This window comes from Oryzias melastigma, linkage group LG11 (genome assembly GCF_002922805.2).
Source record: "Oryzias melastigma strain HK-1 linkage group LG11, ASM292280v2, whole genome shotgun sequence".
In the NCBI taxonomy this organism is placed as follows: domain Eukaryota; kingdom Metazoa; phylum Chordata; class Actinopteri; order Beloniformes; family Adrianichthyidae; genus Oryzias; species Oryzias melastigma.
Genome location: NC_050522.1, coordinates 2,191,245 through 2,213,465, shown reverse-complemented (window position 1 = coordinate 2,213,465; position 22,221 = coordinate 2,191,245). Strand labels below are relative to the sequence as shown.

At 40.0% G+C, this 22,221-nt stretch overlaps 1 protein-coding gene across 2 annotated transcripts in view; it reads left to right on the top strand.

Moving 5' to 3' along the window:
• Positions 1–6: 6 nt before the first annotated feature.
• The window catches only part of LOC112136295 (trafficking kinesin-binding protein 1), a 29,145-nt gene continuing 6,930 nt past the window's right edge, over positions 7–22,221 (top strand). The window contains exons 1-16 of one of the 2 annotated variants that reach the window (XM_024257906.1): positions 7–113; positions 3,223–3,417; positions 10,287–10,363; positions 10,441–10,557; positions 11,504–11,604; positions 11,686–11,791; positions 11,857–11,935; positions 13,912–14,042; positions 14,114–14,188; positions 14,252–14,389; positions 14,457–14,533; positions 16,142–16,384; positions 16,455–16,711; positions 18,851–18,969; positions 19,040–19,247; positions 21,805–21,910. In XM_024257906.1, coding sequence (XP_024113674.1) covers positions 3,351–3,417; positions 10,287–10,363; positions 10,441–10,557; positions 11,504–11,604; positions 11,686–11,791; positions 11,857–11,935; positions 13,912–14,042; positions 14,114–14,188; positions 14,252–14,389; positions 14,457–14,533; positions 16,142–16,384; positions 16,455–16,711; positions 18,851–18,969; positions 19,040–19,247; positions 21,805–21,910 — 1,901 coding nt within the window. In that variant the 5' untranslated portion in view covers positions 7–113; positions 3,223–3,350. Of the gene's footprint in view, positions 114–3,222; positions 3,418–9,764; positions 9,850–10,286; positions 10,364–10,440; positions 10,558–11,503; positions 11,605–11,685; positions 11,792–11,856; positions 11,936–13,911; positions 14,043–14,113; positions 14,189–14,251; positions 14,390–14,456; positions 14,534–16,141; positions 16,385–16,454; positions 16,712–18,850; positions 18,970–19,039; positions 19,248–21,804; positions 21,911–22,221 lie in introns of those variants that run through there. The other variant, XM_024257905.2, reaches the window with a different exon arrangement.

Here is a 22,221-nt window from a genome sequence, read left to right as displayed (position 1 = left end):
AGACTCCAGCCCCCGCCTCACAGAGGAGGAGCAGTATGTGAGCGAGGGGGAGTGTTTGCAGCCGGACGTGACGCGGGCGCCGCCCCCCTGCCAGGACGCCGAGACCATCACAGGTATGAGGGTGAAGAGAATAAAGCTTCCTACAGGATGAAGGTAACAAATGCCACAGTTCTGAGATCAAAATGTTCCAAACTGCAAACAAGAGGTTCAGTTTTAAAACCAAATCTTTCTAAGTGTCTAAAAAATGGTAAATGTTTCATGATTCTTTCAAAATGTATTATTGTGGGATTTCATCAATCTTGGTATCAAAACGTTCAGCTCGTTCAGGACATTACTGCTTGTATTTTTTGTATTCATAGACTTTATAGTTTTTGAAATATTAAACAAAATATGCCCCAAGGAGGTAAAACAGAAAGTCTTCAAATTTCAAAAGTTTAAGCAGATTAGGAACAAGACTAAAAATATATTCATGGCATATGTTTTCATCTTTAACTGTAATTTACAAAAGAAAGCTAGTAATTAGCTTTAGCTAATATTTTAGCAACAAGTTAATGTTTTTGATTAATTTATCTACTAGGCTTTTTAAAGGCTGATTTAGAGTTTAGCTTCTATTTTAGCAACAGGTTAACATTTCTGACTAATTTAGATCACAGAGTAATGTTAGGCTATTTTTGAGTTTAACTAGTATTTAAGCAACGAGCTAGCTCTTTTTGGCTAATTTGTCATCTACTGAGGTTTTTGGGGCTAATTTGGAGTTTAGCTAATAGTTGAGCAACATACTAAATATTTTTGTATAATTGGAATGAATTAGGGATTTTAAAGCAATTTTACTACAAATTTGTCAGAAATTTAGGTCAACTTCAGCTTTCTTTCATAGTTATTTTAGAAAATTTCCTGTTTTTTTTTGCAAATGTAACATTTTGCAAATAGCTTTTGCTTTTTTAGTAAATCCCTTTAACATCTTCAGCAAGTACGTTCATCAAAACCATTCACACTCGTATTATTACAGGTAATACAACCTTTCTACTTGTGTGAGTGATGCAAAAGTTTTCAGATGCATGTCTCTCATCTCGCTCTCTACCTATCTTTCATTTTGCGATCACTACTTTCAGTTTAGTGTGACATAAGTGTCACCAAACAGCCAATCACAGACAAGAGGAGAGTACATCCAAGTACATTTGCTTCAGCAGATTATCTTGTGCTGCAAAGGCTGAGCTCATGTGTATTTTTGTCTAAAGTAAAATATTCCTGAAAAAAATCTACTTTTCCTTTATATTTGAATGTTTCATCATAAAAACTTCAGTTCAGGTATAATTCATAATCCTCACATGTGTAATGTCCAGCTGGAAGGAGACCAGAGACGGGGTTTTCAGCTGCAGACACCGACATTAATAAATACAGAACCCAGTTTTAGTTTGGCTTTGCTGCTCCTTCCTGGTTCTACTCAGAGAGAAACATGCCAGAATGGTTGAAGACGGCAGAATTCTGGTTGAACAGAACCGATAAAAATTCTGTGTCTGTCTTCAAAAGTGTCAAGACACTTGACCAATCAGCATGAACCCTCTTGTCTCTGATTGGCTGTTTGGTGGCCCAAGTGTCACACTAAACTGAAAACTGTGATCACAAATTGAGATAGGTAGAATGAGAGATGAGAGACCACGCATCTGAAAACTTTTGTTTTGCAAAAGCAAAAATATATTTTGAAAGCAAAGAAAAAGATTTTGAGAGCAAACATTAAATGTTTGTATTTTCTTCTTAGAATTTTTTTTTTAAAACTCAGCATTTTGGGATTTTTGATCTCAGAACTGTGACTTTGATCTGAATGTGGTGGCATAAAGATAGTTTAATTCTTTAATGCTGAAACATTGGTGGAATATATTAACGTAACATATGAACAATTATTCAGATAACCATAAAGAACATGTAAACACGTCAACTAAATGTCACTAATCCATTGAATTCTTCATCTTCTGACGCTTTGGAACAAGTCCAAGCCCGGTGTTAGACTCAGCGCCGCTTCTTCTTCTGCGCTGCTGTCAGTAGCAAACGCTGATGCACACACCCACAGTGCCCTCTAGTGTTTGTCACTATTCATTTTTTAAGTGATTAGAAATACATTGAACTCCAGCCAAACTATGCAAAAACATGACTCTTACACCAAAAATACTGTATTTTTTATCAGGACAATCACAATACCATTCTAAAAAATACGTAGGTGTTCAGACTGAAGCGTTTGTCATTCAGTCAGACATGTTTATCAGATAATCTTTGTTTTTCAAAGCATTATTACCTTTCACTGGTTCAGATTCTCCATCAAGAGAATTTGTTGACTGATCGACTAAAAGAAATGCTCTGAATAGATTTTTATGAACATTGGGATGAAACTCTGCAAAGGAGAGCCTCTTCACATCTTTGAAGCATGGTAGTGATAGTATCATGGTTTCAGCATTCACAGTCAAAACCAGAACGGTGATGATAACGGTTCAAAGAGAGCTGTGGGACGAAACGGGTTAGAGGAGGGAAAGTGATTCCAATGTAAAGAAGAACTCCAGGGAGAGGTTTATACAAAGAAACTTCACCTATAAGGATTAAATAAATAAACCATAAACCACCAAACAGAGGTTAACAGCAATATCCTCTCTAACAGAAACGTCTGAGTTCTAAGGACTCTGTAAAGCATAAACCCACCAACATCTCTAATATTGAGACAAATTGTAAAGAGTGTGTCATCAAACAGCAAATATCTTTAATTTGAATACTTTCTGGAGCAGCTTTACGTGTCAAATTAAAAAGATTCTCTGTTTTTACAGGCAAAGATGCAGACATTGCTTTAAATCAGGAGCGTCAAACTCAATCACACAGGGGGCATAAATCCAGAACACACCTCAGGTCACGGACCGAACAGGAGAAACATTTATTGAACACTCTAAAACTACATTTTTAAAACATTAAAAACATACTTTTTAACATAATTATGAACAAAAACAGGCAGGAATATTATTCCAGAATAAATCTACTTTAACCTAAAATAACTTTCAATATTTAGATAACATCAGGTCATTAATAACAATAAATTAAAAAGATCTGGAGGGCCGGATAGAATTACCTGGAGGGCCGGATCCGGCCCCCGGGCCTTGACTTTGACACATGTGCTTTAAACGATGTAAAGGTTCTAGGAGGTAGTCATTATTGGAAACAAACATGTCTTCTGTGTTTGTCCAGATGTGTGCAACAGCACTGACCTGCCAGAGTTCGAGATCATCAGTCTTTTGGAGGAGCAGCTGCCGGTGTACCGGCTCCGGGCCGACACCGTCTACGGCTACGACAATGACGACTGGGTCCACACCCCTATGGTCGCACCGGATGCCAGCCTGGACCTGACCTCAGAGCAGATCGAGGAGACTCTCAAATACTTCCGTAAGTCAAAAACTTTCCATCCATTCCAGCTCTTCAGGACTCTGAATTTTCAACTGTCTTTCACCAAAACGTCGATGTCGCTTCCTCTGTGATGTGGTATGAAGATCCTTTGGGTTAGAGGAATGACTCTCCTGCCTTTCACTGACAACACGGCAGGTCAAAGGGTTATAAAGTCAGTGGGTTTGAAATATTTTCTGGAAACAAACTGACTCAGAACAGAGCCTTGTGGAACACCACAAGGAATGACCTGGCATGAAGAAGAAAAACCCTGAAATGTGCCTGTGATGTTTACTGGCATTCAGACAGAAGCCTTCAGCCCCACTCCAATAATAAATACGACTCACTGCTTCAGTCTCATCAGTCGTCACACACCAAATGTGTTACATTTGTTCTCCACATGTGACCCCTCCCCTGGGGGAGTGGTGAGCTGCAGACACAGCTGCGTTCATGAACCATTTGGTGGTTTAACCCCAATCCAACCCGAGTCGCATTTTTAAAGTCTTTGGTTTGACTCAGCCGGGATTTGAACTCACGACCTTCCAGTCTCAGGGCGGACACTCAGTCAACAACAATTATCTAAGTCCACTGTGGGGTCAAATCATTCATTCATGGTTTATCTGTTTTGTTATTGTTTACATAGTGTGTAGTATAACAAAGGCAGAAGGATATGAAGCTTATTGATGTCTCAATGTCCTCCAGTGTCCATGCTGAACAGTTTGACCAACCAATAAGATGCAATCAAAATCATTAGTAAAGCTGCATTAATGTTTTTTTCTGAAAGTAGTTGCTGAAGATGCTGAAGCTCTTTGCTGAAAATAGTGACACAATTTACCTTAATGGCTGAAGGGATTTGCTGAAAATGCAAAAGCTGTTTAAAAAAAGTTACATTTGCAATAGAACTGGAAATTTCATTAAACAACTATTAAGGAGTGCTAAAGTTGATCCACATTTCTGAAAAATGTGTAGCAAAATTGCTTACAAATCCTTAATACATGGCAATTTTGCAAAAATATTTAGTGTGTTGCTTAAATACGAGCTAAACTCTAAATCAGCCCAAAAAACCTCAGTCGATGCCAAATTAGCCAGAAAAGTTAGCTTGTTGCTTAAATACTAGATAAACTAAATTCCTCAGTAAACTAAATTAGTCAAAAACGTTAGCATGTTGCTAAAATTTTTGGTAAACTCCAATTTTTTTGAAAATGACTAAAAGATGAAAACATACTCCATGAATATTTTTAAGACTTGTTGCTAATCTACTTAAAATGTTGAAATTTGAAGACTTTCTCATTCATTTGCTATGGGGCATATTTTACTCAATATTTCAAAAACTATAAAGTTTATAAATACTAAAAATACAAGCAGTAATGTCCTGAACGAGATGAACGTTTAGATACTAAGATTGATGAAATTAATGAAGGTGTGATTGAGTTTTTATGTGCTGAAAAACGTACTGAAATAAGCAGGAGGATGACGATTATTGTGTGAATGCTGACTAAGCAATCACACAAAAACAATTTACAAATAGATACAAGTAAATAACTTTAGTTTTGTAATCATTTATACATTAAAAACCCAATTTTCTTTGGAGTAGGTCTTTAAAAGGGAGAGAAACAAAAAACTGGAAGTTTTTTATGATGGAAGTTTTATGTTAAGAATTTTTGTTTTAGAAATAGCTGTCAAGTTTGCAATGTGTACTTTGAAGCTTAAAACTATTTTTACATTTTCTATTCTTTTTAAACCAGTACATTTGTAAACACTTTAAGCTGATTTTGCTTCCAACCACGATGACAACTGTGAGTCAGAGCTTCTGAGTCGGATGTTTGGTTTGTCACAGATCAGGTGATGTCGTGTTCACTCCTGACTTTACAGTCTCAACAGCAATCATCTAAGTCCTCCGGTGCTCCTTTTCTTTTCTTTTTTTTATTCATACTGTCTGATTTCATTTCAGTGTGAATTTCTGTTTACTAATGAGAGTGAATAAATAAACACAGATCCCTGCTGACTCTTGTGAGGAAAAAGATCCAGAATATTAGGATTTCTTCTAAGAGTCTGAAGCACTCACAAGTTTCAGATGAAACTGCCACAGGGATAACCAGCTAAGATATTAGCTAAATGCATAATTAGCCTAAAAAACGAAAAAAAAAAAAAAAAAAACGTAGGTTAGCCAAAGCAGCTAGCATGCTAAAATATTAGCTAGGCTCCAAAATAGCCTAAAAATCTTAGTAAATGCCAAATTAGTCCAAAAAGCTAGTAGAATGACAATGTTTACAACCATAACTTTATAACGTAATTATGAATAATAAAAAAACAGCAATATTATTCCAGAATAAATTAACTTAAACCTTAAATAATTTTCAATATTTTACTCTCCATAAAAATACTATTTATCAAAATTATACAAATTTGAAAAAAGACCAAGATAACATCAGATCATTAATAACAATAAAATAAAATGATGTGGAGGGCCGGATCCGGCCCCCGGGCCTTGACTTTGACACGTGGACTACAGGCTGTAGGGCAGAGCTGCAGCTCCACTCTTCTGTTTTGACGGATCTTCTCTGAGGACTGTGTGGGATGTAGTGGTGTGGATCCTGGCTGAGACCTCAGTGTGGGTTTTCTGCGGTTTCCTCCCACAGTCCTAAAACCCTCTTCACAGGTGCATTGGTGGTTCTTAATTGTCCTTGGCTCTGACTGTGAGTGACTGTGTGTCTGTGGTTGTTGGACCACAGCTTTGCCTGAACTGGGATGAACAGCTTTAGTAGATGGTTGGAAAGGTTCTCAGAGATGCTGCAGAGCCTCAGCTGAGGGTTTATCTGCAGAGTCATGATGTGTGAGGACTCGTGGTCAGAAGTCATGGTCAGCACTGCCTGAGGACGGAAAGCTAATCGATCGATGCAGAGATTCTGTGAATCCTTATTGATCTTTACTTCCATGAACAATAGAAATAATAGATCATCAGTTGAACTCAGACGTGCAAAACTTCACCTTATTGTGGTGATCCTGCAGCTATTTTTGGAAGGTTTTTCAGCACCTAAAAACTCAATCAAACTTTCAGAGATTTCAGCACTCTTGGTATCAACACATTCAGCTCGTTCAGAACATTACTGCTTGTATTTTGGGTTTTCATAAACTGTATAGTTTTTTGAATATAAAGCAAAATATGCCCCAAAAATATGAATGAGAAATGTTTCAAATTTTTCAAAAACATTGTGCACTTTAAAACCTATGAACTTCTGCAAACTTTCAGCAAAGATTCATCCATTCAGCTTGTCAAAACACTGATTGTTTTTATGCAAATAGAGTTCAAGTTTTATGCAAATTTTAGGACATTTTTTAATTTTCAATGTAACTTAATGGACGTAATGTTTGGGATCTAGAGTGGATGATGTGGATTGATTTTGTTCTATGGCCTGAAAAATTCCATCTGTAATTAAAGCCTTTTTAGTTGTTTTTAAGATGAAAATTTTCAATAAGATGAAAATTTAATAGACAAACTACCATTACTTGAACACCGTTTGTCATAGAGTTACAACTTCTCCAGTAAAACGTGGGAAAATTCCTCTGGTTTCATAAAGTCTGATCCTCATTGTTTTTTATTCACTGATTGCTGTAAATCCACAACAGATCCACTTCATTACAAATGTTTGGAATAAATTCGATTTATATGTTTCAAGTAGATTGGAAACAACGCTTTATATTAGCATCATGCTAGCTTTATAAGCAATGTTTTTTTATCTTTTATTTTCCAAATAATTTGGTATTGAGTTGTTAAATTAGCGTTTTAAGAGCTCATTTGGCATATATTGAGGTTTTATACGCTAGTTTGGTTTTGAGCTAATGTTTTAGTAAAATGCTAGTTTTCTGGAGCCAAATTGGCATCTACTGAGGTTTTTTAGGCTAATTTATAGCTTAGCTAATATTGTAAAAGTGTGCTAGCTTTATTTGGCTAATTTGGCATCTGCTAAGGTTTTTTTCCACTTGTTTTTTTAGACAAATTTAGAGGAAAGCCTATATTTTAGGAACATGCTAGCTTTTTTATTTTTACCATCCACTGAAGTTTTTATAGATACATTTAGAGGAAAGCTAATATTATAGCAACATGCTAGCTTTTTTTGGCTAATTAGGAGTTGATCTAATATTTTAGAAATCTATTTTTTTTTTTTTTTGGCTAATGTTATTCGCATGTAAATACGCGCTAGCAGCACAAAAACGTGTTGGTTGGTCACATTTAAAAAGTGCGGCCAACAAGCACACCGCTGTATCGCCCACAAGTATTTTACGTACATCCAAGGTTATGTTTTTTTCTTGGGCACACGTTTTAAGTGTGGCCAACGTGCACGTTGCTGAATTGTGCGCACACATTCACATGTGTCCAAGCGCAATAACTCCTGTAAATTCATGTTGGCCACACATTTTAAGTGTGTACTAAATTAAGAATCAAGAATGAGTCCCACACAAAGTCTTTTAACTGACGTAAGAATGAGACAATTTTATGGTAATTTAGATGTGTATTTCTCAAAAACTATACGGTAAAAATTCTTCATATTTTCAGGAGTAGTACTCCTTGAAGTACCAGGTAGGTCTGTGAAGGGATGTTGATGTACTAAAATCAAGATACATTCTCAGCCAAAGTCAGTTAACTGGTGTCCTTTGTTTCACCTTTTATAATAATTCATAAGTGGATTTCTTAAAAAAATATACAGTAAAAATGCTCGATATTTCCAGGACAAATTTTGTTTTCAGCTACTAAGTAAGTCTGTGAAGGATTTATAATGTACTAAATTGATAATTGGGATTCATTCACAGCAAAAATTAACTAACTTTGTATCAGTGCTATGAGAGATTTGGGGATTTATGTCTAAAATACAGAAGAACAGTAATTCACAGTCAAGACCTGCTCATACCTTCTGGGGGGCTCTTAAAGAAGTGCGACCAAGAAAATAGTTTTGCACTGGCTGCATGTGATCCGAAAAGTATGTGCGAATAGATGCTTTTTTGTTATATATATAATTTTAAATATACTGAGGTTTTTAGACTAGTTTTGACTTTAGCTCATAATTTAGCAAAACACTAATTATTTTGGCAAAACTGGCATAAATTGAAGATTTTTTAAAGCAAATTAACTACAATTTTTTTTATTTTTCAAGAAATTCTTCAATTCTTTGTGTACTTTTGAAACTTATGCAACATTAGTATCAAAACGTTCACCGAAACTTATCTTTTAGGTGTGGATTGTCACTGTGATTTATCACTTTTTAATCCACACCCAGCATCCAATCAGAATCGAGGATTCACCTGGACCATGGTATAAGAACTCATACTGAGGTTGTATATGCTAATTTGGTTTGGAGCTAATACTTGAGTAACATGCTAAGATTTTTTGGGCCGAATCAGTGTCTACTGAGGTTTTTCAGGCTAATTTATAGTTTAGCTAATATGTTAGCAATGTGCTAGCTTTTTAGACTAGTTTTGAGTTTAGCTAATAATTTAGCAAAACACTAAATGTTTTGACAAATCTGACATGAATTAAGCATTTTTAGCAAATTACCTACACATTTCTCCATTTTTGCAATTTTTCAAGAAAGTCTTTAATTTTTTTGTGCACTTTTGAAACTTATGCAACATTGGTATCAAAACGTTCAGCAAACTCAGGAAATTCATGCTTATACTTTTGGTATTCATGTGTTTTACGCATTTTAATGCAATTTTTGAGATTTTTCAAGAACTTTGTCAAAATCTTTGTGCACTTTCTGCAGTTTCTGCCACTTCAAGTCCATTATCAACTGTAGCAATATTCAAAGCTATAGCTTTATAGCTTTAGCATTTTTAGCAAATGTCTTCAGCAATCGCAGTTAATTTCTTCAGATAGATAGATAGATAGAACTTTATTAATCTCCCAGCTCCTCCAGCGACAGCATTAAAAGATTCACGCTAGCATTGTCGCAGGTAATTCAACTTTCCTAGTTCTGTCTGTTTCTAGTCTTTTTTCTTTTGGTTGAAGAGTTAAAGCAAAGTTTCACTGTGGCAGTTCTGTGATAGATCTGCTTCTTGAACAAATCCCGCTGAGAGGTGGAGTCACCTTTTCTCTGGAACGTCTCTGGATGTTCCTGTCTGGTGTTTGCTGGTATTCTTAGTTTATCTGAAGGCAGGACTTCTGCGTCTGCTCGACCTGCACCAGATTCTTCTTTCAGTCCCAGCTCTGCTTCCACACTTCTGTCCAGTTCTGTCAGTTTGATCACCACATGATTCACACTCGCCCTGCTCATATTGGCCGTCCATGTGGGCGGGGCTTGGTTCCGTCTGTACGGATCAGAGAGAAGGTGAACAGTTCAGTGTGGTGAGGCAGGAGAATGGACAGTGAGAGCAGAGTGGAGGTGATGCTGAGGAACAAGCGTGAGCTGGAAGACTGGTTCTGCCATGAAGACAAGAGCGGTAAAATGTATTTTCTTTGTCGGTTTTAGATTCATGAACATGTTAGTTAAAGTTCAGGCTCCTGCGCTGGGAAAAGTCTTTGATTTCTGCTTGTTTTTAGTCAGACTTTTGCACAGAATATCTTTGAATTCTTTCTGCTGAGCACAGAATCGGGTTTTAGTCTGGTTTAATCAAACTGTTTTATAAAAACAGCTGCTGTCACTTTCATGAAATAACTTTTAGTACACCCAACGATTTATCGATCAGAGCTCTGAGGTCAATAATGTTCACCCCCCCGGGGGCATCACAGTCATTTGCTGTGCGCCATGGAAAACAACCTTTTCACCTTTCACTCCCTGCTGCCCTTTCATAGGCACACGGACGCACACACAACCACACACACCTGTGCTACATCCCACAGCATCCCCTCACGCTTGCTGTGCTTTGTGTTCCTGCAGTGCTATGTGCGGACCGGGTGGGCCAGATGACAAAGACCTACAATGACATCGACGCCGTCACACGTTTGTTGGAGGAGGTGAGATCTACTCCTGCTTCTCCTGGGAGTTTCTTTGGACCAGAACTGATCACCAAAGTTTATCTTTCCAACCGTAGAAAGAACGGGACCTGGAGCTGGCCGCAAAGATCGGTCAGTCGCTTCTTAAGAAGAATCGGACTCTGACGGAACAGAATGACTATCTGGAGGAACAAGTGGGACAAATCACAGAGGAGGTCTGACTTCACACACCTTAGACCAGGGGTGCCCAATACGCCGATTATGAGGGGCCACGTGAAGATTGGGGGCCATCAAATTATATTACTAGTTGACTAATCACTGATCATTTTTTCCAATTAGTCGATTAATCGGGTCATGCCTAAAGTGGATGTAGAGCACACGTTTCTCCAAATCAGCCCAAAAAACCTCAGTAGATGTCAAGTTAGCCAAAGAAGCTAGCTCATTGCTTAAATACTAGCTACATTTCAAGATAGCATAAAATTCCTCAGTAAACTAAATTAGCCAAAAACGTTAGCATGTTGCTAAAATAGAAGCTAAACTCTAAATTAGCCTTTGTATTCAGACTGAGGAATCTCAGAGAGAACCGAGGTTCAGTCAGATTGTTAACAAACACCTTGAAAGCACTAGAAAAGTAATTCTACAAGTTAGAAATGAGCCCAAGATAACATCGGGTCATTAAAAACAATCAAATGAATTGATCTGGAGGGCCGGATAGAATTACCCGGAGGGCCGGATCATGACTTTGACACGTGTGGGCTAGTGATTGGGCCGTATACTGCGAAAAGTACAGTAAATCAAATGAGGTCGGCATCTGAAACCAGGAACTATTTCTCACTAAATATAAAGTTTTGCTCTCATTGACTCAAATATAAAAAAGTGTTTTTTAGTTAACGCTCACAACTTTGTTCAACTTTACTACACTCTGACTCCATGTAATATAAAGTAATTGACGATTAAATTAGTCGTTGACTATTTTATTAGTTGATTAGTTTGACTAATCGTGGCAGCCCAAATGTGTAGTCTGAATACACCATCTGATTCCCTTTAAAATCTGCTTTTCATTATGACTCTCATCTCTACAGTAGGTAGCATGCTGATGAAGTCCGGGCACCCCGGCACAGTGACGGTAGACTCTTGTGACCCGTACCTGTTCTCCTCCAGGTGGCCCAGCTTCACCACGAGCTGAACCTGAAGGACGAGCTGCTGCAGTTCTACACCAACGCGGTGGAAGAGAGCGAGGACGAGTCCAGCAGCTCCCCCACGTCAGCTCCAACCCCTTCTTCTTAAGGTGAATCTTCCTGCCGTCACCAGTCCGTGACTCCTTTGGCCCGTGTGTCTTTCAGAGGTAAGAGGATCAAAGCAGAGACAGCCTGTGGCGGCTTCGTGAGCGACACCCTGCAGAGGAAGCTGAAGGAGCTGGAAGAGGAGAACCTGTCGCTGCGCTCCGAGGTGAGGTCACATCCTGCTGTCATCTGAGAGAGCGGGACAAATGCTGACTGTCAATGTGTGCGCAGGCCAGCCACCTGAAGACGGAGACGGAAACCTACGAGGAGAAAGAGCAGCAGCTCGTCAATGACTGCGTCAAAGAACTACGTAGGTTTTTTAAAAAGTCTTCTTCATATGATGATTGAAACGTAAATATTTGAATTTCCTTTAACCCTTTAACACCTGAGGCATTGCTGGTGATGCTTAAATGCAAAACCTTTAACGTAACTTTCCAACCGTTAAGATGATCATTCTAGTAGATTGTAAAGGAGGAAAGCAGCTCATCGAACACAAAGAACATAAACACTAAAGAACAACATATGAATTTATTGAAAAAAAACAGTTTGAAAAAAACGAAAACAGTTTTTCTTCCTGCATTGAAATCATCGACACAACTCAAACCCAACTTTATGTCCATCAAACATTTTCTACAGATAACATCTCACTTTCAAATAGAACATAAAGTAACAAAACAACGAAAGTTAAATGTCTTGAAGTAATTACCAAAAATCCAAAATAAAAAGGAATCTATACAATGAATACAAATAATGTCTAAATAAAGGAGAAGTTCTTTTTAAAATGCAGAGATAATTATGAATATATATGTGTATAAATCAAAATAATAAAGCAAGTCAGGAAAACATGCAAATACGTGTTTAGCGATGTGTAGTGATGGCCGGGACAACTAAAGCCAGATACATCGTATGTGCATCCATCTTTGAAGAAGTTTAGAAGAAATACAAAGATACTGCCGCAAACTCTAGGATGACGTCATAAAGGGGACTGCAGCAACACGCAGTGGCAGGCGGAGCTTCAGGAATTGAGTAGTTTTACTTGAATGAATGAATAAATGTAATGGTTTATTTCAAGCAATCACGTCATAATACATAACATATCACTTAATGAATCACAAGTAGATCGCTTGAAAGGGAGTGGAAGGAAGCGAACTTATATAATCCCACCCCGACTCGACCATTTTCTCTACATGAACTATCAATATCCAGTTCAGGACTTATTATCAAATATTAATAGATTCAGGCTATTAAGGATCATTAATATCATTGATGTTATAAAATTTCAGAGCATCCACAACAAATCATTTATATTAATCTGTAATAATAATCTAATATTCTCATTGAAAAAAAGACACTTTCTGCAGGTTGTATTCAAAGAATTATGATAATACAAAAAATAATAAGTAAATCATCTTCATTTGCTAATGCAGTAAAAATCTAAATATTCTCATTAAAAAAGACAATTAGTGCAGATTGTATTAATCAAAGAATGATTATAATAATAAAAAAATAATAATCTGAGAAGAAACAAGATCAGGAATTTGAGCAGAATCAGTGCTACATCACAGTTTAGAAACAAATCTAAGGCCACGTAAACCATCTTCAGGTATGAACACTCACAAAATATAAGTAATAAGTCATAAGTAATTTATTTTTTAGTGGTCCAAATGTAATATATGATCATATATATGGATATAGCTCACAAAATCAAGGTAGGGCCACTTCAAGGTTTTTTAGGCTACTTTGGAGTTTTGCTAATACATGCCAGCTGTTTTGGTTGACTTAGGCTTTTTTTTTTTTTTAGGCTAATTTGGTCTTTATCAAATATTTTAGCTGGCTATCAGCTTCAGCGATTTCTTCAGCGGCCAAATTCAGCTTACAGCATTCACACTAGCATTATTGCAGGTGATGCTATATATCTAGTTTTTAGTTAGTTTAAAGCTAATGATGGTTAAGATTGTGCTTTACATCCAGTTTGTGCATGACCTGATTAGTTGACTAATCAGAAAAATAATCTGTGATTAAACTATTAAAATAATCATTTGCCGTAGTAGACATCTACAATAGATGCGTATTAGACATCTAAAGAATCCTGTTCCTAGTGGATCAGGGTTTTTCAGGAACAGAAATGGGGGCTGGTGTATGTGTGGGTGCTGCACATGTCCTCCAGACTTAAGAGCGCAGTGTGAACGCTGAAACATGCCCTTGCTCAGTCTGAGTGTGACCCGGCGACCTCTGTTTTTGAGTTTTCTTTCCCTTCACGACAGCGTGACTCTCCTGTCCCTCCAGGGCTGTCCAGCTTGCAGATCTCCGTCATAGCCGAGGAGCTGGCTCGGAAAACCGAGGATGCGTCCCGGCAGCAGGAGGAGATAACGCACCTCCTCTCTCAAATAGTGGATCTGCAGAAGAAGGCGAAATCCGTGAGTACCTGTGCACGCTCTTCACCTGCCTTTTGAAGGAGCTGGCGCTCAAAACTAAAACGTCTGTGCAGTACGCCGTGGAAAATGAGGAGCTCTCCCAACATCTGCTGGCGGCCAAAGACGCTCAGAGGCAGCTCACCGCAGAGGTAGGTCCCCGTGTTCAGCGCTTCATCGCCGTCGTTTGGTCACTGACGGGTGTGATTCAACAGCTGCAGGAGCTGGAGGAGAAGTACTCGGAGTGTATTGAGATGCTGCATGAAGCACAGGAGGAACTGAAGAACCTGAGGAACAGGAACTACCCTGCAGGAACTCCTCGACGCTATCATCCTCTGGGGCTCTTCCCGATGGTCAGGGGGTGGAGCTTGTTTGTTTGGGAGTGTTTGTCCTCGTTCTAAAGCCTCTCTGCTGCTGCAGGATTCCCTGGCTGCTGAGATTGAAGGAACAATGAGGAAGGAGCTGAGCCTGGAGGACCCGGAGTGTGAAGAGCTGAAGTGAGTGCAGGTTCAGGGCTCGGCTAACTTAGTGGGGAGATTCCTGAAACTATCTTTCACTTGGTGATACGAGATCCAATGTTGGCACATATGTGCAACAGAACTTACTTTTTCCAAAAAGTACGTATCCAACTTCAAAAATAAAATGACGGCCAATTTTCAAGATGGCCGCCTTTTGCATACCTATCTGGTCTAAATTTATAGTAAAGCTATTCTGATTATCTACTCATCAAAACATATCGTTTTGGATACAAGGAACTAAATACAGCGTTAAAAATGTACATCATAAAATGCTATGGTAGTACAAAGAAAATTTAATGCAAAAAAAAGAACAGTGTCATGGCAAAGTTGCCAATCAACGTGTTGTCATATATGTACAACAGGGGTGTCAAACTCCAAAGCACTTAAGTCACTGAACGAACAGGAAAAACATTTATTGAACACTCTAAAACTACATGTTTAAAACTTTAAAACTGTAACTTTTTAACAAAATTGATAACTAGATATATATCATTACCTGTGATAATTCTAGTGTGAATGCTGTAAGCTGAATTTGGCTGCTGAAAATGCTGAAATTGATAGCTAAAAACACTGAAGCTGATAGTCAGCTAAAATTTTAGCTAAATGCCAAATTAGCCTAAAAACCTAAAAAGAGAAAAACGTAGGTTAGCCAAAACAACTAGCACGTAGCTAAAATATTAGCTAAACTAAAAAAAAGTCTAAAAAATCTAAGTAAATGCCAAAAAAGTCCAAGCTAGAAGAAATAAAATTTTTAAAACGTTTAAACTGTAACTTTTTAACATAATTATGAATAATAAAAATGCAAGAATATTATTCCAGAATAAATCAACTTAAACCTTAAATAACTTTCAATATTTTACTCTCCATAAAAATATATTTTGTCAAAATTATACAAGTTAGAAATAAGCACAAGATAACATCAGGTCATTAATAACAATAAAATAAAATGTTCTGGAGGGCCGGATCCGGCCCCCGGGCCTTGACTTTGACACGTAATGCAGTATAGACTCTAGCTTTCGTGTGTGCATGCTGATTGCTTCCTTACTCCATGTATTTGCAGCTGCAGAGTTGCATCTCAAGGTGTTGCGGTAGCATTTCCACGCTCCCTGACTTTCACCGGTGCAGCAGCTGCTGGCCTGGCTGAGCGATGGGTGGGAGTGTTGACCGAAGAACTCCCCAGACTTGACTATTCTTTTGCCAGTCCACTCACACATATGAAAATACGCCAATTTTCAGCTGTCGTTTTAAAAATTGGCGGCCTTTTGAAATTGAGGACACACCACTGGGTGTGCTACATAAGAATACATTTCTACTAATGTAGAAATATATTTTTTAAATTGTGTGGGTTGAAGTTCTATGTCAATAAGAGCATTTACTGGGATTGATAAGTCGTCAATCTTGAAAAACGGCAGCCATCTTGGATTTTTTGCTGGATAACGTGTATTTCTTCTAACATTTGCCTTAAACGTCATTTTGGTGCCAATTTTGGTGCTCGTCTGACCAAGTGACAGATTCTTATGAAAACTGTGGTTAATCTGTCCCACTAACGGAGCCGGTGGCGAGGAGCTGATGGTCGGCTGTCTGCAGGGTTCATCGGAAGCGCGTCTTTGAGACGGTGAAAACCGTGAACCAGACGGTGCGTCAGCGCTCTCTGACTCCAACGGGCATCCCCGGCTCCAACCAGTCCCTGTCGGCGCGCACGTCGCCCCAGTCCAGCGGTCTCTCCACGCCCCACTCCTCTGTGTACGGCGGCGACATCAGCGGAGACGGCGTTATCCTGGACAACCGAACGCAGAGCATCCTCATGGAGACGGCGTCCAACCAGGACAGGTGAGCAGGAGAGAACAGGTAAAATGGAGGAGGCGGAGCTTCTTCTCATTGTTTGGGTTTGTGTCAACAGTGCAGAGAACAAGAAGACAAGCGGCGCCGAGGACCTGCGGCTCGCTCTGCGCCGCCTCTCTCTGCGCCGCCAGAACAACCTGAGCGAGAGGCGCTTCTTCGAAGAGGAGCGAGAGAGGCGGCGAGGAGGACAGGTGGGGCTGCAGGAGAGCGTCCTGACCCCGTCCGACAGCATCATGTCCCTGGGGAACCTCCACCTGTGGGCCTCGCGGGGGCCCTACCTCCCAGACAAGCTCCAGATCGTGAAGCCGCTTGAAGGTGAGGGGGAGAGCGGGAAAAGCCGCGGCCTGGAGAGGAGCTGGGAGGGCGAGCGGCGCCACGGGGTCGCCGCCAAGAAGGGGAGCAAGCGGGGATGGGCCAGCGAGGAGAGCAGACCAGACGGGCGGCACTGCCGGCTGCTTGTGGGGGAAGGGGAGAGGGGGTGGGGGTGGGCAAAGAGGACCGGAGCCGTGATAGAGAGGGAGAGGGGACGGAGGTGGGCCAGAGACCGAGCCGGCAGCAGAAAGAGGAGGAGCGCGAGGGAGAGGAAGGAGAGGCCGCTGTCTCTGATGCTCTTTAACTCCCTCTGGTCTCTCATGAACAAGTCGGGGAGTTACTACAAAGACACGCAGCCCCGCGGGTGGCTCTAGTCGCTCTGGGAGGCAGATTTCTTCTCTACCTTTTCTCTTTTTCTTTCCATCAGTGTTATACCAAGGCTTTCCAGCTGTGTTTTGCTGCCCCCTGGTGGTTGTGGCTCGTCTTTCATCTATCTTCAAAGGCTTTTAACACTAGAACACTTTCGCTATAAGAAGTTGTACCATCACTTTTGTCTGGGTAACGTCTACCTGAAATGATATACACAATAAAAAGTTTTTCCCATCAAAAATAGAGCAAAATATGAAAACACATGATAAATTAGAGTAGTTTGGAATGGAAATGGAAAATAAAAACATAGGAAGATCCTAAAAACATGCTTGAAAATGACTGAAAATTAGGAATTTACCCAGGAACCCATGACACTCAAAATGCAACATATTGAAAATCCTGTAAATACTTTAACTCGGGTGAGAATCAGCGGGCGATAGAGCTCTGGGGTGAATCCTGATTCTTTTGCCTTTAGCCTGAGTCAAAAACACCTGTGTCGCTTTCTATGACATAGTTTCTGCAGAGCAGCAGGAGTTCATCAGAACTTCACCTTTGAGTTGTGGACGGGGCTATTGCAGGGAGCAATCCCGCCCCCCCTTCCCCTCCTCATCGCTGTGAACTCATATTTTCTACAGCTGGAAAACCTGTAATTTCATCCACGAAGTTTAGCTTTTCATTTATAAATCATTAAAAATGTGCTTGTTTTTATTGTTGTTAAATGTTTCCTTTTTCATTTCATTATTTGTTTCTGTCTTTCTGTGACCAACTAATAAAAACCTATTCAACTTCACTCCTTTCCTTCTTTTTTATTTTCTCCTCATAAGTTGTCTCTGATTTGTTGGTTCTTTGTTGTCATTCTAACCTATAATATCTGTACCGTATTTTCTGGAGTAAAAGGTTCAGTCTTTTTTCATAGTTAAGCAAAGGGTGTGACTTGTACTCTTACATCTGTTATTTTCCAGTTAACACGGTTGTCCTTTAGCAGTTGTTTCCTCTAACAACCACTAGAGGGCGCTGTATCTAAGTATAATGTTACTGACAGCATCAGAAGATGTTTCATCCAAAACTGACATGGAAGAGAATCTGATTGTTTTCCTCTTTAACTTTGATATTTTTTCTCAAACAGATGAAAATATTAGTATTATTGTATTTATTTATTTTGAGTTACGCTGGACTTGGCAGATTTGTTCTGAAATGTCAGACGTTTCTCCCAAAAGTTTGACTTATCCTCGAGAGCGACTTCAATATGGTTTTCTTCTTCTTCTTGATCAGATATTTTTTGCTCTTACGACTTAAACTCTGGGAAATACGGTCGTCATTCAAACCAACATTTTCACCCTCAAACAGTCGTTCTGCTGACGTTTGTCATTGATTCGTTTGTTTTTCTTCTTTTTCTGGCAGCCTTTGTTCTCATTTTTATCCAAACTTTGTGTTCAGTCCTCCTTAAAGGAGTTTATTTCATTTTTCTTCTGCAGTTTCATTTAGTACACATCTGTGTTGGTAGATCTTTCTGAAACAGAATCTGCCTTAAAAGACAATAAACTATGAACCTGGTGACTGAAAGGTTTTAAGGACTCCACTGTAGAAGAGATGTCTTATTCTCAATGAGACTTCCTGGTTAAACAAAGGTTAATAAATCAGTGAACAAAAATGTAGACAAAACCAATAAAAATGAGATTGAAATAAGGAGTAGTTCTCCTAAGAAGGATCTTTGTGTGAAGTAACCGCGCTCCAGGTGAGCTTCAAAATGTGTTTTCGTTGTGCGTTCTTCAGGGTCTGCCACGCTGCACCACTGGCAGCAGTTAGCGCAGCCTCACCTCGGGGTGATTCTGGACGCCAGGCCCGGGGTGGTGCCCAAAGGGTACAGACCCCTGGAGCTGGAGCTGGAGCAGGTGAGGGCCGTCTACCTGTTCTCTGCTGTGTCTCACCCAAAGTTCCTGAAGGTCAGGTTCTCCTCTGCAGGTGCAGCCGTGGACCGGCTTGGAGGAGGACGAACCGGGAGAGCAGTACTTCCAGAACCTGCCCACCTCCTCAGCCTCAGCTTCTCCGGCCGCGCCCCCCTCCTCAGACCCAGGTGACACCAGCTCAGCCCGGCCTCCACTTTCCCTCGCTCCTCCTTCCCCACCGTCTCCATCGCCATCGCCTCATCTCAGCAACACGGATGCACTGGGTGAGGAAGGACTCGCTCGTTGTCAACATGCTCTGTTTTTTATTTGTAAAAGAACGAAAGCCTTTCAGAAAGATGTTTTTCTGTTTCAACATTTATTTAGATCCTAAACCATCCGTCCTGCTCCTCTTACGTTTCCTCTGGGAGATGTAGAGAAAAATGGATTCAGCAGTTTATCGCGATATTTGGTTTGATTTAAAATGCTGATATCTAATGACTTATTGAAGACTGTTCCTCAGCATCTTTTGTTTCCCTCTAAACCCCTGACGTCTAGCTGGCAGCACACTGAGCCTCTTTGAGCAGCTCAACACCAAAACAACAAGATCTGACCAGAACCAGCTCGTGTTAAATGTTCAGTCAGCGTCGCGGTCTCTGTTGCTATGACACATGTACAACAGCAGAGTCCAAACTCTTCTCCTACCCCATGATTGTAGGGGTATTTGTGGGGGTAGGGGTGTCTGAAAGAGTTTTTTAAGGACTAACCCTCGTGGGGGAGGGAAGCAGAGCCCCTCCCCCACGAGGGCGTTCCGCGTCGCTTTTTCTGAAGAACAGGAGCTAACATTTAAATGTAAATCATGACTTTTTGTTTTGCATGACCTTTTTAAAGTTATAAAACTGATGTTTTCATGTACTTCCGAGCGCTAACAGCTCCGAGCTAACGTAACTGATTGGCGACTATTGATGATGTCATCAAGTGGAAGTGATGTCCAAATTTGAAGAGACCGGTTGTGTCCAATTTCCCTCCCCAACCCCTAACTACTAAAAACTATATAGTGCAGGACTATAAAGTGCCCTGGATTTTAAAGGCAATTCAGACACAATGCTCACTACTTTTCTTTTGTTTTTCCAAACGCCAGATATGACGTCAACAGTTTCACAAAGCCAAAATCCAATCAAATTGAAGTCCTGATGGTTGAAATGTGGATGGTTTATTAAAAAAAAAAGCGAAATTGTTTGACCGCAATGCATTGTGGTCTATATTCGCTAACCTTGAGTATCGTGAGTATCGATGCATGCTAGTTTTTTGCAAAGACTTCTGGGAATTAGTAGATTCAGACAGTACTAGAAAATGGCGAACGCGATATAGTGAAGGGGCGGGGGGGTATGGGGTTAGACACAGCTACTGTTTTTCCATAACTCTGTTTGGAGGGCTAAATGTAGGGATGGGGAAGAATTCAGATTTGGCCTACATCAGGGGTGTCAAACTCAATCACACAAGGGGACAACATCCTAAACACACTTTAGTTTTCCTAAAACTACATTTTTAAAACTGTAACTTTTTAACATAATTATGAATAATAAAAAGCCAGGAATATTATTACAGAATAAATCAACTTAAACCTTAATGTTTTCACTGTGGAGACAGTCAGTTTTAAAAGGGACCCTGAACTTGCAATACTTTTATCATCCACTAGAGGCAGACCTTGTAATCAGAAGATCCGGGGATCGAATCCCACTTGGAGCTCATGGCGTTTTTTTTTTCTCCAACCCAAAACTGTTCAATGCAAGTACACAAAACATTTTTAAGATGGACCAGCACTATAAATGACAAAATGGTTATTTTTTATTTATTTTTTTTTGGTTGGGGGGTTTGTATTTTTAAACGTCAACATTCCCTTAAATAACTTTCAGTACTTTACTCTCCATGAAAATATGTTTTGTCATAAATATACAAGTTAGAAATAGGCACAAGATAACATCGGGTCATTAATAACAATAAAATAAAATGATCTGGAGGACCGGATAGAATTACCTGGAGGGCCGGATCCGGCCCCCGGGCCTTGACTTTGACACATGTGATGTATCGTATTGCCAACTCACACCACAGGGATTTACTGGAGGTGGGGGGTCCTTTTATGATTTTTTTGGTCAAAGTATATATTTGAGAAGTTTTTTGCTTTTAACTCAAATGTTTTCAGAACACATGAAAGACGCGGGTTTAAGCTGCAGAGGATCACTGCAATCGATGCAGCAGAAGCATGAATCAGTCCTGACGTCCAGCACCATGAAAGGACGTCGTCCTCTCAGCAGCTCCTCCAAAAAGATAGGATTAGAGAAAGATCTGAAAACTACAGATCCATACATGATGCAGGCCATTTCCAGACCTGTAAAAGACCTCAAATGTCAAGAAGAGATGAAGGAAGAGGCGAAGAGAAGCTCCGAATCATCTGTGCAGAAGCATGTGGGATGATCCCAGCTGCACGTTATTGATGATCAGGACAGAAGCAGCAGGATCGATCCTGAACCGTTTACAGAGATAAAGAGCTCAGATTCTCCTGAAAGCAGAAGAATTGATCGTCTGTCAGTGCAAAGTCTTGAACTTTGGATGTGAAAGGTGGAATTTTCAGCTCCTGCATCAGTCAGAGGATCTCCACCAAACCTGGCAGAAAGGTTCCAAACAGAGAGCTGTCTAAACACAGATGTTTTCATTTTCTGTTGCAAGCTAAAAACAACATTTACTTATTTCCAGTTTTCCTGAATTCTTCATTTAATCCAAAGTTAAAATGGGAAAACTGTCAGCCAGAAAATGACGGGTCTTCTGCTTTGTCTTGGCCTCCAGCTGCATACTTCCCCGGCAAATGTATGCCCCACACCAGCTCCACCTACACCTTCACCACCTGCCGGATCCTCCACCCCACAGATGAGCAGACGCAGGTCACGCCCAGGTATGACGGCGGTTGTGTAGCGGTCAGCACTCTAGCCTCACAGGTCCTGGTTTAAATACCAACTGGGTCCTTCCTGTGTGCATGTTCTGCTCGTGCACGTGTGGGTCAGTCACTGTGGTGCCCCCTGATGTGTGTGTGTGTCTGCAACAGAATGGCGACCTGTTCGGGGTGAACGCCACCAGACAGTAGCTGGGATAGGCTCCAGCAACCCCATGACCCTAAAAGACATTCAGAAAGTTCCAGAGATGGATGGATTATAACATTTAATAAAACTCTTGGATGAATTTTGAAAATTGGGTGACAAAAAAAAA